Source organism: Parasteatoda tepidariorum, chromosome 5 (assembly GCF_982258835.1).
Source record: "Parasteatoda tepidariorum strain Cologne lab strain chromosome 5, Ptep-v5.0, whole genome shotgun sequence".
Taxonomy (NCBI): domain Eukaryota; kingdom Metazoa; phylum Arthropoda; class Arachnida; order Araneae; family Theridiidae; genus Parasteatoda; species Parasteatoda tepidariorum.
The window spans coordinates 62,080,714-62,093,715 of record NC_141759.1 but is presented as its reverse complement, the minus strand read 5'-3'; the positions used below and the strand labels follow the sequence as shown (position 1 = coordinate 62,093,715).

Sequence of the window (13,002 nt, the reverse complement as noted above, 5' to 3'; positions counted from 1 at the left end):
TTTTATAACAATTGAAAGATTGATTTAGTTTTTAAACAGTTGATAAATATTTTCGTATCACACTCTTCTCTCCAAGTTGCAGTTTTTTTTATCATTAAAAACACAAAAACGTTTTAAAACTTTATACATAACAGGAGGCCACATAATTGTTGCAACAAATTTCTAGGAAAATTGCGCAGGAACTCAAGTCTGTAAATGTCGTCATACGCTTCTAGGGGCGCTTCCTCTTTTTACATGCAGCGTTTCAATAGCATTTCGTCAAAAAATGGACTTAAAATATCATTTAAAGAAACTGCAGCTTGGTGAGAGGAACCAAATGCAGATTTCAAACCAGCAGTACGAAAGTATATAATATCTTTTAAAAAATCTCATGTAACAGAAGAAAAAATGTTCTTCAGAGTTATTTTTGGAATAACTGAATAACAAAAGTAAAGAAGAACGATGCATGCATCTCCTTCTTTTAAGTGTTAATCACCTAATGCTTTTAACCATAGATTCTTAGGATTTGTATAAATTCTTTTCAGTTGGTTCATTTTTTTTCTTCATGTAGTGGTTGGTTTCCTCTGATTCAGGTCTCTAAAAAGCATTTCGGAAATAAATTAACATAACCTTAAGAAAGTCGTGTAAATCTTCTAAATTTAAAGACTGGCGAATTGCTTATCAGTTTCCATGCGTCTGTTTAGTAAAATGTCGAGGTGCAGAGCCAAAACTTCCGCGGAAATGTCATCTATCAAGACCAAACTGTCCTTGCGAAAAAAAGAACTTTAAGATGGGGGAACTAGATATCGCGCTATGTTAAATTTGATTTTCATTCTTAGAAATTTATATGAGCAATACATCTCATTTAAGAAGGAAGACAAGCGTGATCTTCATACTTAAAAATTTTTTAAATATATTTATTGTTATTAAATGTCTGCATTTACCTTTTAGGGCCATTTAATACCGGGAATACTATATACTGCTTAGAAACATGTCTATTACATCTAAATCTATGTCTCTCAGCAAAGGTAAGCTTTTTTTTGTTAATAACTAATTTGATAATAATTATTTTGTTAATAATTAATTTTGTTAATAATTAATTTTTTGTTAATAGTTAATTTGTTGTTAATAATTAATTAAATTAAATTAATTTGATTCATAACTTTGTTTTTAAATTTTAATTAATTGGATATCGAGACTGTACCTGTGATGGGCTGTATCTGTAAAGGCAAAAAAAAACAGTTTATCTAAATATTAATAGTTAGTTAATAGTTTATATAGACGATTGAATTAATAGTGTTTTAAACGTAATTCCGAAATAATAATGTTAATTGATGTTTATTTCAGGACAAAAATAACGAGCATAAAATATTAAAAATGATTAGTTTCTTTGTTTTAATAGAAAATCATAAATTCGCAATTTTGATAACAGTCAAGAAAATAAAAGATCACCTTCTTTGAAATGATTTTTTATTAATGGGAGATCAGAATACAAAGAATCTTAAAAATGTATTTTAATAATTTTTAATTTTTTTATTATTTTAAAACAATTTTGTTTTATACATTTTACATAAAAAATTATGCTTTTATCTCAATAAGAAGACGAGATAACCATTAACCCTTTGCACTTCGAGTACTTTAATATGCTGTTTTCACTAATATAAGCACTAAATCATTTAAAATACAGTAATTAAATAACAATTTATTGCCTATAGTTTATGAAGGTCTTGTTAGGGAAGGAAGCAAAAGACGAATCTTTGCAATTAAATTCCCAAGATTTCATAAATTTTTTCTTTTCGCTTTATGTCCGATTTTTCGTTTTCGTATTTAAATTTTTGTAATAAATTTAATTTAAATTGATAACTATCACCTTTTTACCTAAATAAAAAATATATATTTATTAATGGTTCTTAAAACTCAATTTTACAATCTAACTAAGTTGCCGATTTTTCCAAAAGTCGCGGAGGATTTTTATTTATTTTTTATAATGACAGCCAAATGCATAGCTGCCAACTCTTCCGGTTTTCCCCGGAAGATTTTATTTTCATATTTAAAGTGCTAGCGAAATTCATGTTATTTCACTAAACTTTTTGAATTATAATAATAATTTTAAATCAGTTTGACCACCACTACATATAAATAATTGCAACCAATATATAAAAGCATATTAGTCCTTACGATAGCGAATTTCAGCCTGATTAAAATATAAATATATTTTTGAGGAAGATAGTTTTTCGGTAATTGCCTTACTATCACTTGGAAAATCCATTCTCGAAAAGAGTGAATGTTGGCAGGTGTGCAAATGTATTCTTGTTATCACATATTGGGATTTATAAATTTTTTCTAGGATAATTTTAACCTCTGATACAAACGAATAGGTAAAGCGTAGTGCAGAAATGCATGAGACCATAAAATACAGATCTGCCAACTTTTTACGCTCCTGAGGAAAATTTTTTCTAATGGTAGTTAGGTTTACATTTTAATGTATGGTTCTCTGTTTTGTAAATTTGATTAAAAGTTATTTTCCACATCATTATATGTAACTGAGTCAAAAACTCGTCGCTCTTTCGTGGTGAGGCTTTAAAAATTTTGACAAAATTACCAACAATTCCGAAAGCTTTAGTTTTTAATTGTCTAATAATATTTAAAATATTTTGAGAAAGGCGTATTAGTTGGCTGGGTAGTAAGTAAAAAAAAAGCGGTTTAGATATTTGAATTATATAATAATAGTAGGACTTTTCTCTCTCCAATTGTCACGATTTTTCCTAAAGCATTTCTCTTTTTAGAAGATAAAACAAATTGTTAAATCAAAACTAAAAATTAACCCTTTCGCGCAGACTGTCACAAAAACGTGCCAGCATAAAACCGTATCAACCAGGGTAAAAAGATAAAACTGGTAATCAAAGTAATTATTTAACAGTTTATTTGTGGTAGGAGTTGCATATCTTTCGAGACGATAATGTTTAAACGTTCGCCGCACATATTCTGCTTTAAATTGTGCATAGTATACTGCTGTTGATATGTTCAATAAAGTGTTTTCTCTTGCACCGACAGTGACGTCATACTTCGTTTCTCGTATTTTTCTCGTAAACTATGGATCGTACAGGAACGCTTCTTTGGGCAGTTTTTATGTTCTCCCAACGAGGAATCCAGCTGTGCAGAGTTTCTGCGTTCGTTTTGGGACACCCTGTATAATGATTATGCGTCTTAAATATGAAGTTGGTTGAGCAAAAATATGATAATATCTTCTGTTGGGAAAAAACGAAATTACTTTTCGAACAAACTAATGCGTATAATTAACTAATAAATTTGAAAACTTCGCTTTTTTTTCATTTTGAAATCGTTTATTGTAAGCGTTTAGTGTAAAATGGCAAACAAAGTGGTAAATGTCACGTTCAACGAATAAAAAAAAAAGAGACCCGTCTTTAAATGATGACGTTGAACGCTAACAGGTTCCACAGAAAGTTTTAAATCCCATTTAAACGTTTATTGTTCTTAGTATGTGATTTAAACTGTAACGTATTGTTTGGTTTCAAGAAATTAAAATACTTTTTTAAAAATAGTTTGTTGGCAACTGCGCTGCTATTGTTCTAATATGGCAATTGTTCCACTATTTCATAGTACGATGCTTGTAATGCAGGGTGACTCATGTCATAGCGAAATGTTCAGTGACTTTAAAAATTCCAATATATTGAATTGAGTGATATTTATTAAATTGAGTAGTATTAATGGAATTAAGTAACATCCGTTAAGTTGTGTAATATTTATTTAATTGAGTAATATTTGAGTTATATTTTCTTAATTGTACATTTATTAAATTATGTAATAACAATTAAATAGTACTAAATATTTATTAAATTATTTGGAAAGTATTTATAAGTATGTGTAATATTTGACAAATAAAACTACATATTTATTGATTTGAATAATATTCATTAAAGCTTACAAAAATTGTGTAATAATTGCAAAACGGTAATTTTTGATAAATTGTGTAATATTTTAAAAATTCAAACAATAAAACCACATTCTAACAAAACAATATCAACAGAACGCTAAAGATTTTATTTTAAATTCTTTAATTGCAACGACATTAGGGTCTCAATGCATTTTAATTCTTCTATGTAAAAAGTTTAGTGTTTATTACATTTTCAAATTAAGCAATTTTTAATTATTGCTTATAAATTAATTAAAACGTATCTAATTAAATAATTATTTAAACCAAATAAGGACTATCATTTATATATTTGCTTTAAAAAGTCTGTTTGTGCTTCGTTCGATATTACTATACAGATTAATGTTCCAACTATAAACATACTAATTTTTGCCTTTTAAAATGTATAGTTTTTTTTACAATAAACACTTTTATTTTAATTATTAAAAGCTAAATATTAAACTAATGATTTTCAATTTCCGTAATATAATAAGAATAGTAAATAATAGGAAAAAAATTATTGACAGTTCAACTTTTACGGAATTTTTCGATTTTCAGAAGAGGTTTTAATATTGTAGTAAATTAAAATGAAAGGTATTTCGTCTAAATTTCCCTTAAAAATATCTTTCTTTTTTCGTACGCTACCACAGGACATAATATTTCCTTGAAGTTCTCATGTGTAGGAGGTTATGTCTGCTGGTTGGACAAAAATATGGATACACTTATTCTATTATTTTAGCAGCATGTGTTTTGGAAGATTTTTCATGACAAAACTGTTAGCGCAAGTTGAAAGATCATGCTAGTAGGTTTTGAAAATAGTGTTCTCTTTACCTATGCGAAATTTGCATTCACTGAAATGAGCGTAGAAAGTTAAAAGCTTCTTTTCTTTTTCAGTACCACTATAATTAAACAAGAATTTTTATATCCAAAGCTATAAAATGATTTCAAAATAGCTGGTATTAAAGTTAAAAAGTAGTTATTAGATTCCTCTCCTCATATTGATCGATCCGAATTTTGCAAAGGTAAAAATGACACCAATTCTAAATGCTTCAAGCATGATCTTTCAAAATGTGCCAACAGTTTTGCCAAGTAAAATCTTCCAAAAACTTTTGGCGCTAAAACAAAAATTGTTTACATAGTGTAAGTATAGAAATGTTTCCATAATTTTGCCCAACAGCTGTATTTCCAAGTCAGTTTCAAAACATCAGAGATACATTCTTATAAATAAAAATTCATACAATTATAACAATACAATTCTGTCTCATATATACAAAATACGAATGTCTTATAAATCCGAGATATATTTCAGGAATGAAATAATTTAGTTACCAATCCTTATCGTTTGGAAAAAAAATGAAAAACAGCGGGAAAGTTGGCATTAACGAGTTAAGAAACTGTGCGGGAACATTCTGTTACAGGAGTAGATGTTCCGATAAACTATTTTTTTATTATTTATTTTTAGAAGTAGGTTAACTACTTGAAATCATTAACTAAAATAAAAATTCCAAGAAATAGGTAAAGCTGGCACTCAAAAATAACTTTCTTTTAAATTTATAAATAGAACCTAAGTGAGGAAAACTGAAATTGTTGGTTAGAATGTATATATTCAACGGTTCCAGTTTGAGTAAAAATTTTAGCTAGTGAGTAATTTATTATTTGGTTTAAAGACATACATTTTTTCACTTGTTATTCAGTACAATCATAAATTTTCATTTTACAAACTTTTGTTTTAAACTTAAATGTTTATTTCAGTAGCATAAATTTCGTAATATTTAAGTTAAAATTTTTAAAATCTTGAGGTTAAAGTTTTATAGTAACTTAACACTAGGCTTACGGGACACGTCATTTTGACGGATTTCGACTTTTGTAAGGAAAATTATAAAACCCGTTTGAATTTTTATTTTATCTCTTGTAATGACTTTTAACCATTGATCGAAGTAAATATATATTAAATGCTATTTACCTCAAAAGCGTTGAAATATTGAAATTCTCTATGTGGTATACCTATTTCTACGGATATGCGTCAATTTGACGCGATCATAATTTAGACTAAAGTTTAAGTAAACAAGCAATTATCACATCAATAATAAATAGGAATGTACCGACAATACTTCGATTCGTTATCTCAAATAAAACAAGTGATAAACAACTGTTGCCGATAAGCGTACCCTCCAACTTATGAGGATTTTGAAAATAATTCTTTCTAGTGGTAGCGAACCAAAGTAGAAATTTTTAAAGCAAATGGATCTCTCATAAAACTTTTATCAGAACTTAAGAATCTAGCCATATGGCCTGCACTTTTATAAGTAATAGTGGACAAGTTACACTAAAATTAATTTTTTTTAAATATTAAGACATTAATTTTGCTACCGTCTGAAAAGAAGATTTCTGAAACTACGGAAATTCCGTAGCAGTTGGAGGGTATGCCGATAAGCAATAATGAAAAGAACAAACGTAGAATGTGAATTGATGTCAGAGTGTCAGATTTTGAAGGTTTCAGTTGCTTAGTTCGAGTATTGAAACATAAAATACTAGAATATTTCATAAATATATATCTTCATTTTTTTTCTTATAGTATACATATACATTGGTTTCTAAGTGCAGAGATGCCAACTGCTCCGGACACGCGAAAATAATTAAAAAAATCGGTAAATAACTACTAAGTAAATTTTGCAAATGAAAAGTGGTGAATTATATAAGCCTGCGAATTATTTAGAAATAGTGGTGGATAAAAATCTACTAAATTGAATTTATTAAATATAAGAATCACAATTCTTTTATACGTCAAATTGACGTGTGTCCGTAGAGATAGGTATATAAGAAAAGTCCGTAAACCTAGTGTTAAGTTTTCCTACTGAGGCTCATTTTTGGTACAGAAAAGGCAATTATGGTAACAAAATGGAGACAAACCATATATTATTATTACAATTGTAACCATCACGATACGTTATTTTTATATATTTGCTAAACTAAATGAAAACCCTGTAATGCGACCCAAAATTGTCGTTTCCGATTTTGATGGTGATCGACTCGGTGGGGCTCTTAACTGATTATGGTGCTGACATAAAATATTTAAAGTATTAAATGGTGGTCATATCTCTAGGGTGGTCATAAGAAACGAAAGTTACACAGACTTTTAACCAATAGTCAAAAAATTAATTTTTGCTGGAAGAATTATCAAAAAGCCCTTGCATCTTTGGATCTATTCATATTACAATGAAGTTTTAATTACAAAATAATAAATTAAAAACAATTTCTATAAAATGAATCTAGATTTGTGATTATATAACCAACAGTTCGAATTCTTTAGCGAAAAATGAGCAATTTTTTAGTGGGTGCCATAAATGACTCGATGAAATTTTTTCCCCACCATGTTAATAAAACCACTTTAATGTTTCAAAGGATAGTGTTCTACTGGAATCAGTCTGACCAAGGGAAGTTTCCGGATTTTTTCCCTCACTGTTTAATTATAAGTGGATTAATTTTGTTCAAGTATTTTTTTTTAACTCAATGAAGTTGTTTCAATATTTGTCTCAACTACTTTGTCTTTTTAGTTGTAGTCCAAGGAAAGAGCTCAATCCCTAGATGCTTTTTTCAAATTTGGCTGCATATGATCGATTCTCGTTTTCTCTAAACTATGTCAAATGTCGAGAAGAGCATTTTATTTTATTCTATAAATTTCAATTAATTAATGATTCATGTAAGGAGTTATATTAAAGCCTTCATTTCTCTAAAATATGCATTAAATAAGCTTGTCTTGTAAAGCTAACTACAGATTCCTGAACCAGAGAAACTACCCCCCTTTTTGGTTTTGTTTCCTGTTCTTGATTACCTTCTTACTTTTGCATCAGACATTTTTTGCAGCAATAACAATTATATCATAATCTGAGTAAGCTCCATATTAATCATAATAATTCAAAATGAAACATTATCCTCGCATTTATTAAATGGAAATATAAAACAGAATAAACAATAAAAAGTATTGCATTCATAACTATAGACTGAAGAGGTGGCTGTCTTTCAAATAAAAAAAATTGCATCTTTTCAAACTTGTTAAACAGTAGTAGTGCGAAAAATAACTTTAAATCAAATTTATAAACAAAGAACCATACATTAAAATATAAACTTGGCTACCACTAGAAGAAATTTTCCTATAAAGAGTTGAAAGTTGGCAGTCTTGCATCGTACAATATCATGTAATTTTGTTTTCCGATTAGCAATGTCATGTATCTCTGTGGTTAAAATTATTTTAACCCGTTTTGTCCCGAATTTATTTATTGAAATGATACAAAAAGTGGTTTTATGGAAAAAGTGGTATAATATATTATCGAAATTAATTGTTTTTCTACTGTTAGGACATTCAAAAAGTCATTGATAGATCAAAAAGTACTTGCTCCTTATAATTCTAGATCTAATAAAAAATAACTAAATCATTGTGGTATCTGAGAATCTTTTAATTCACCCAGATAAATGAAAATGCTGAAAAAAGTTTCTCAACACAATGAATGTCTTTGAAAAAAGGAACTGTCCTATATATATGACGCTGGGCGTTAACCGGTTAAATTAAATCTATAAATCCCAGAATGAAAAAAAAGGAAATATACGATTTGAAATAAGTTAAAAAAATTAAATATAAATAATTCGGAATCTTTGATAGAATCGGCAGCCTTTTAAACCTGATTAAAATCTACAAATAATACTGATAAATATTATCATTATTTTCTTTCATTATCGATTACTTCAGATGTACTATGTTAAAATAAATCATGATAAATATATATAAGTCTATTAAACTTGATATATGAGCGTTTAGTGAAAGATTTAAATTTGTAAAACTGACAAATCACGATAAATAAAGAATTGATAGATCGAATTTTAAGTCTTTTCAAAACACTTTTTAATTAGTGAAGATTTGCCCTTCTCTGCTCTTAAAACTCATACTTGCTAAATTTTTTTAAGTGATAGTGATATCAAAATTGAAAAGGCAGTTTAAATTTTTTAAAGTTTAGGCAGTACTTGTAAACACCATATTCGGAACTGGATGCTGGATATCGGGGTTATCTCGGCGTTTGGCGCTAAGCGCCACTAACCGATTCTGTTTTGTCGTATTCTAGGACAGGGGTGGTGAACCTTCATGCACCAACCTGCCATTTTTTCTAAAATATATTTCAATGAGGTCATAGACGTGCCGACAAATAGTTTTGACTTCGTAATTATTGGGTAAATAATAATACTAAATTTTATCAACACAAAACTCTATTTACAACGAAAAAATGCAATTCTCAACTTTTACAATGTCCCAGTTATACGCGTAATTCAACTTTAAGTAACCTCAGTGTGACTTCTGTTGTTTCAGATTAAATGACAAATAACTTATATTAGGGTTATAAGATGTTAGTTTAAGCAGAACTGTTAATTTCTTTGCTAGTTATTTATTGCTCGCTTGTTTTTTTTTGTGGTTATTAATTGCTTTTTTGGCATTAATTGTTCTTTTTTTGTGAATTTTAATTGAATTGTTAATATAAGTAAACTTTGTAATCGGTGGCGCGCCCAAAATATTGTGTCACGTGCCATAAGTGGCACGCGGGCCACTGGTTCGCCATCCTTGTTCTAGGAGGTCCTAAATATCTCTGAAGTTGTAACAACAAATCAAGTCCTTAAAGAAGCAAATGTTTAGTTTTGAAGTGAAAATCATCTTTGGGATGGGGAGCTCCCCGTGAGTAGAAGACTTGAGTTTACCATATTCGGAACAACGCTGAAAGTTAATATATATCAAGACGGTAAAGAGTAAAAACTGGTACCAAATAAGTTTCATTTTTCGCTTTTTTTTGTGAATAATAAAGTATCCATAACTACCCAATTTTTTTTAACGGACGCAATTTAGATATTGAATTGCTTCTTCCCCAAGAATAAATTAATAGTAATGAATTGTTTATTGTTAAGAATAGATTTACTCCTCCCGAAAATTATCTATTATTGAAATTGTTTTACTACCAGTGTTCTCTTTTCTCCGTTACATCAGAACTACAAGCTAACTGCAAAATATTTATAGAGTGGTGGACAATTAAAAACTATAGCTTTCAGAATTTTAGGTAATTTTGCCATTTTATAAGCTTCTCCCCGCGGGAATTAGGAATAAAGGGGATTTTCCTATGAACTTTTGAATCATTTACATGTAGTGGTGCAGAAAAAAAAGACTTTAAATAAAATTTACAAAACAAGGTATCATACATAAATTTGGTAATCATTCGAAGAAATTCCCCCCAAAATGTATAAAGTTGGCAACCCTGCATCGTACTATATCATGTAATTGTATATAACGCTTAACTTATTCACATGTATCAATGGTTAAAATTATTCAAAATTAAATTTTTAAATTCCAGAATACAATAAAAAAAGCATAAGTTTCACGGTCACTTTAAAAATTAAATTAAAATTTCTGGAAGAATCGATAGTTTTTTCAAACTTGAGTAAAATCTACAATCCATAAAATTCTGATAGATTGTCATTATTTTCTTCATTATCGATTCTTATATAGATTAATTATATCAACTACTATTTTTTTCTTTATAGATTACTATCTCAATAAATCTCATGATAAATATACATAAGTCTGTAAACTTATTTGATTAATGAACGTTCAGTGAAAGGTTGAAATTTGAAAGAATTACAGATCATTGCAAATTAAGGATTTATTGATCTAATTATAAATCTTTTCAAATCTCTTGTTTCAAATAAATATACATAAGTCTGTAAACTTATTTGATTGTTCAGTGAAAGGTTGAAATTTGAAAGAATTACAGATCATTACAAATTAAGGATTTATTGATGTAATTATAAATCTTTTCAAATCCCTTATTTCAAATGTTTTAATTAACGAAAGTTTTGATGCTGATTGCTCGCAATGCTTTGTACTTTAAGTCGTAGGAAATTTGATGTATGAAAAATAGAAATTGATAATGATTCACTTGGTAAACACACATGCATACTTCGTTCAAGGGACAGCTAATAGTCTAAATATAGCTTGAACCGTATCAGGCGTCGCGTTCTCTACGAGTCTCTTCTTTCTTTGCTAACACAGAGACTTGCCAGTAATTTTTTAGGAAATTTTTTTTTGTCGAATGGCATCGCGAGTCAAGCTTTATTTAGCATAGCGATCTCAAAACGGTTTCTCCCGATCATTCTGACTACCTGGCGCTTAGGTGTAATGGGATTTCAACTGTCTGGAATTTTCAGAACAAGACTACAACGTGTTTAGAAATGACGTAGTTGAATAATTATTTAAATGTAATTATTTCTTAAAATAAATGGCACTTAAACTCCTGGCACAGTTTTGAAAGAAATTCTGAAGTACGTAAATTGCACACTTGACACAAAAACATGACATGCTCGAGAAATGTATTATTTAAAATTTTTTTTTAATCCAAGTGATGTCAAAATCTGAAATTGGGAGAATCAAAAACATAAAAGAAGATAACTAAATCTTGAATTAAATAAAAAAAAGTTCAGAACTATTTAGATAAGTATTATTTTTTTAAAATATATTTTTAGGTTTGTCAATTTTGAATAAATGGGAATACCAAATGATATTTTTTTTAAATTTTAAAATACAATTATAACAAATATTTAATGTAAACTTTTTATTGGAATTTCGTTACATTAAGAAAATTGGCAGCCTTTTTACAAATCATAGATAGATAATATTCTTCTCATGAAAAAATAAAATTAAAACAAATTAACTTATTTAAGTTGTTTTTAATGAAACAAGACTACCTTTCAGTACACCTAGTTCACCTTTTATTAATTCAAGATTGCTTAATTACTTAACATTGGTTAGTTACCTTTATTACTTAAAAATTGCTTAATTTGCAAGTGTAATAAACACTAAACTTTTTACGTGGAAGAATAAAAATTCATTGAGACCCTAATGCCTTTGCAATTAAAGAATTTAATGAAACAAGACTACCTTTCAGTACGCCTATTTTTATCCTTTATTACTAACCAAGTTGAAAATTGACACCTATTCTAATGCAATTAAATTATGCGACAAATAAATATGTTTCAATCGCTTAATCCATTTAAGACTACTGCTGTGAAAATGCAACTTTCAGTTTTGTCGTAAACATCACAGTTTTGGAAAGCCGGTAAGACATATGTTTAGACTCATATAAAATTCTCTAGCGTTGGCTATCACTTTAGTTTTAAAATATAAGAATGCAGTTTATGAAATACAGAACAATGAACTTCAATATTAAAATGAAAGAAAAAAACATCCGGGTAGAGTTTAGCTGTAAATACTGAACCTTAGTAACGAAGAAATACCAAACAAGGGTTAATCTACTAATGAATTACACATTCTAGCCAGGTTTTGTCCTTGTTAATCTGGTTAATATAAATAATAGATTAAAAAATATACGAGTAGATTATGAAATTTATTAGCTTAAGGACCGTTTTCCTGTATTTCTTGCATGAACATTTTCCTGAATGCATTGTTAGTGTGATATTAATAGTCCCTCTCGCAAAAAAATCTCAGTAAGCACAATTTCTGGAAAACACATGCTAGTTTTAGAAAATATATACTAATTTCGATAGCTATGATAAAAAATAATGAATAAAATGAAAATAATTAAACATTTGATCCAAGAGTAATAGTTTTGTTATAAGCTGAAGTTTTAAATACAAATGGTAATTAAATGGTATGGTTATTGTATACAGAATGTATTATACATGTGTATATTTTAATAAGGTAATAGAGTGTCTATCAGATACTACAGATGCTTTCTGAATACTTTGCGCAGATTACATTTTGAGAAAGATCGGTTCAGCATTGAACCACAATATCGTTGTACAATTGCAACGTTGCAAAATTGAACAATAACATCGTTCAAGTTTAGTACAACCTAAATAAGCTGTTAAATTAAACCGTGTTTCATTTCATGTAGGAGAAGAGTAATCAAGTTTAAGAAACACAATATTCTGGTTCAGCTTTACACCATATTGAAATTACAGGAGAATTGAATGATATTATGGTTTAGTAAGCTCGGAAATGTTAACAGGTTATCCTACATCAACATAGTTATATCTGTTATATT

The 13,002-nt window shown here is 28.5% G+C and overlaps 1 protein-coding gene across 4 annotated transcripts in view; it reads left to right on the top strand.

Moving 5' to 3' along the window:
- Positions 1–13,002, top strand: part of LOC107440440 (protein Obscurin) — a 276,955-nt gene that overhangs the window by 14,384 nt on the left and 249,569 nt on the right. For all 4 annotated transcript variants that reach the window (XM_087164070.1, XM_087164068.1, XM_087164071.1 and 1 more), the window contains exon 2: positions 931–1,007. In XM_087164070.1, the coding sequence (XP_087020196.1) occupies positions 971–1,007 (37 nt within the window). In that variant the 5' untranslated portion in view covers positions 931–970. The remainder of the gene's footprint in view (positions 1–930; positions 1,008–13,002) is intronic.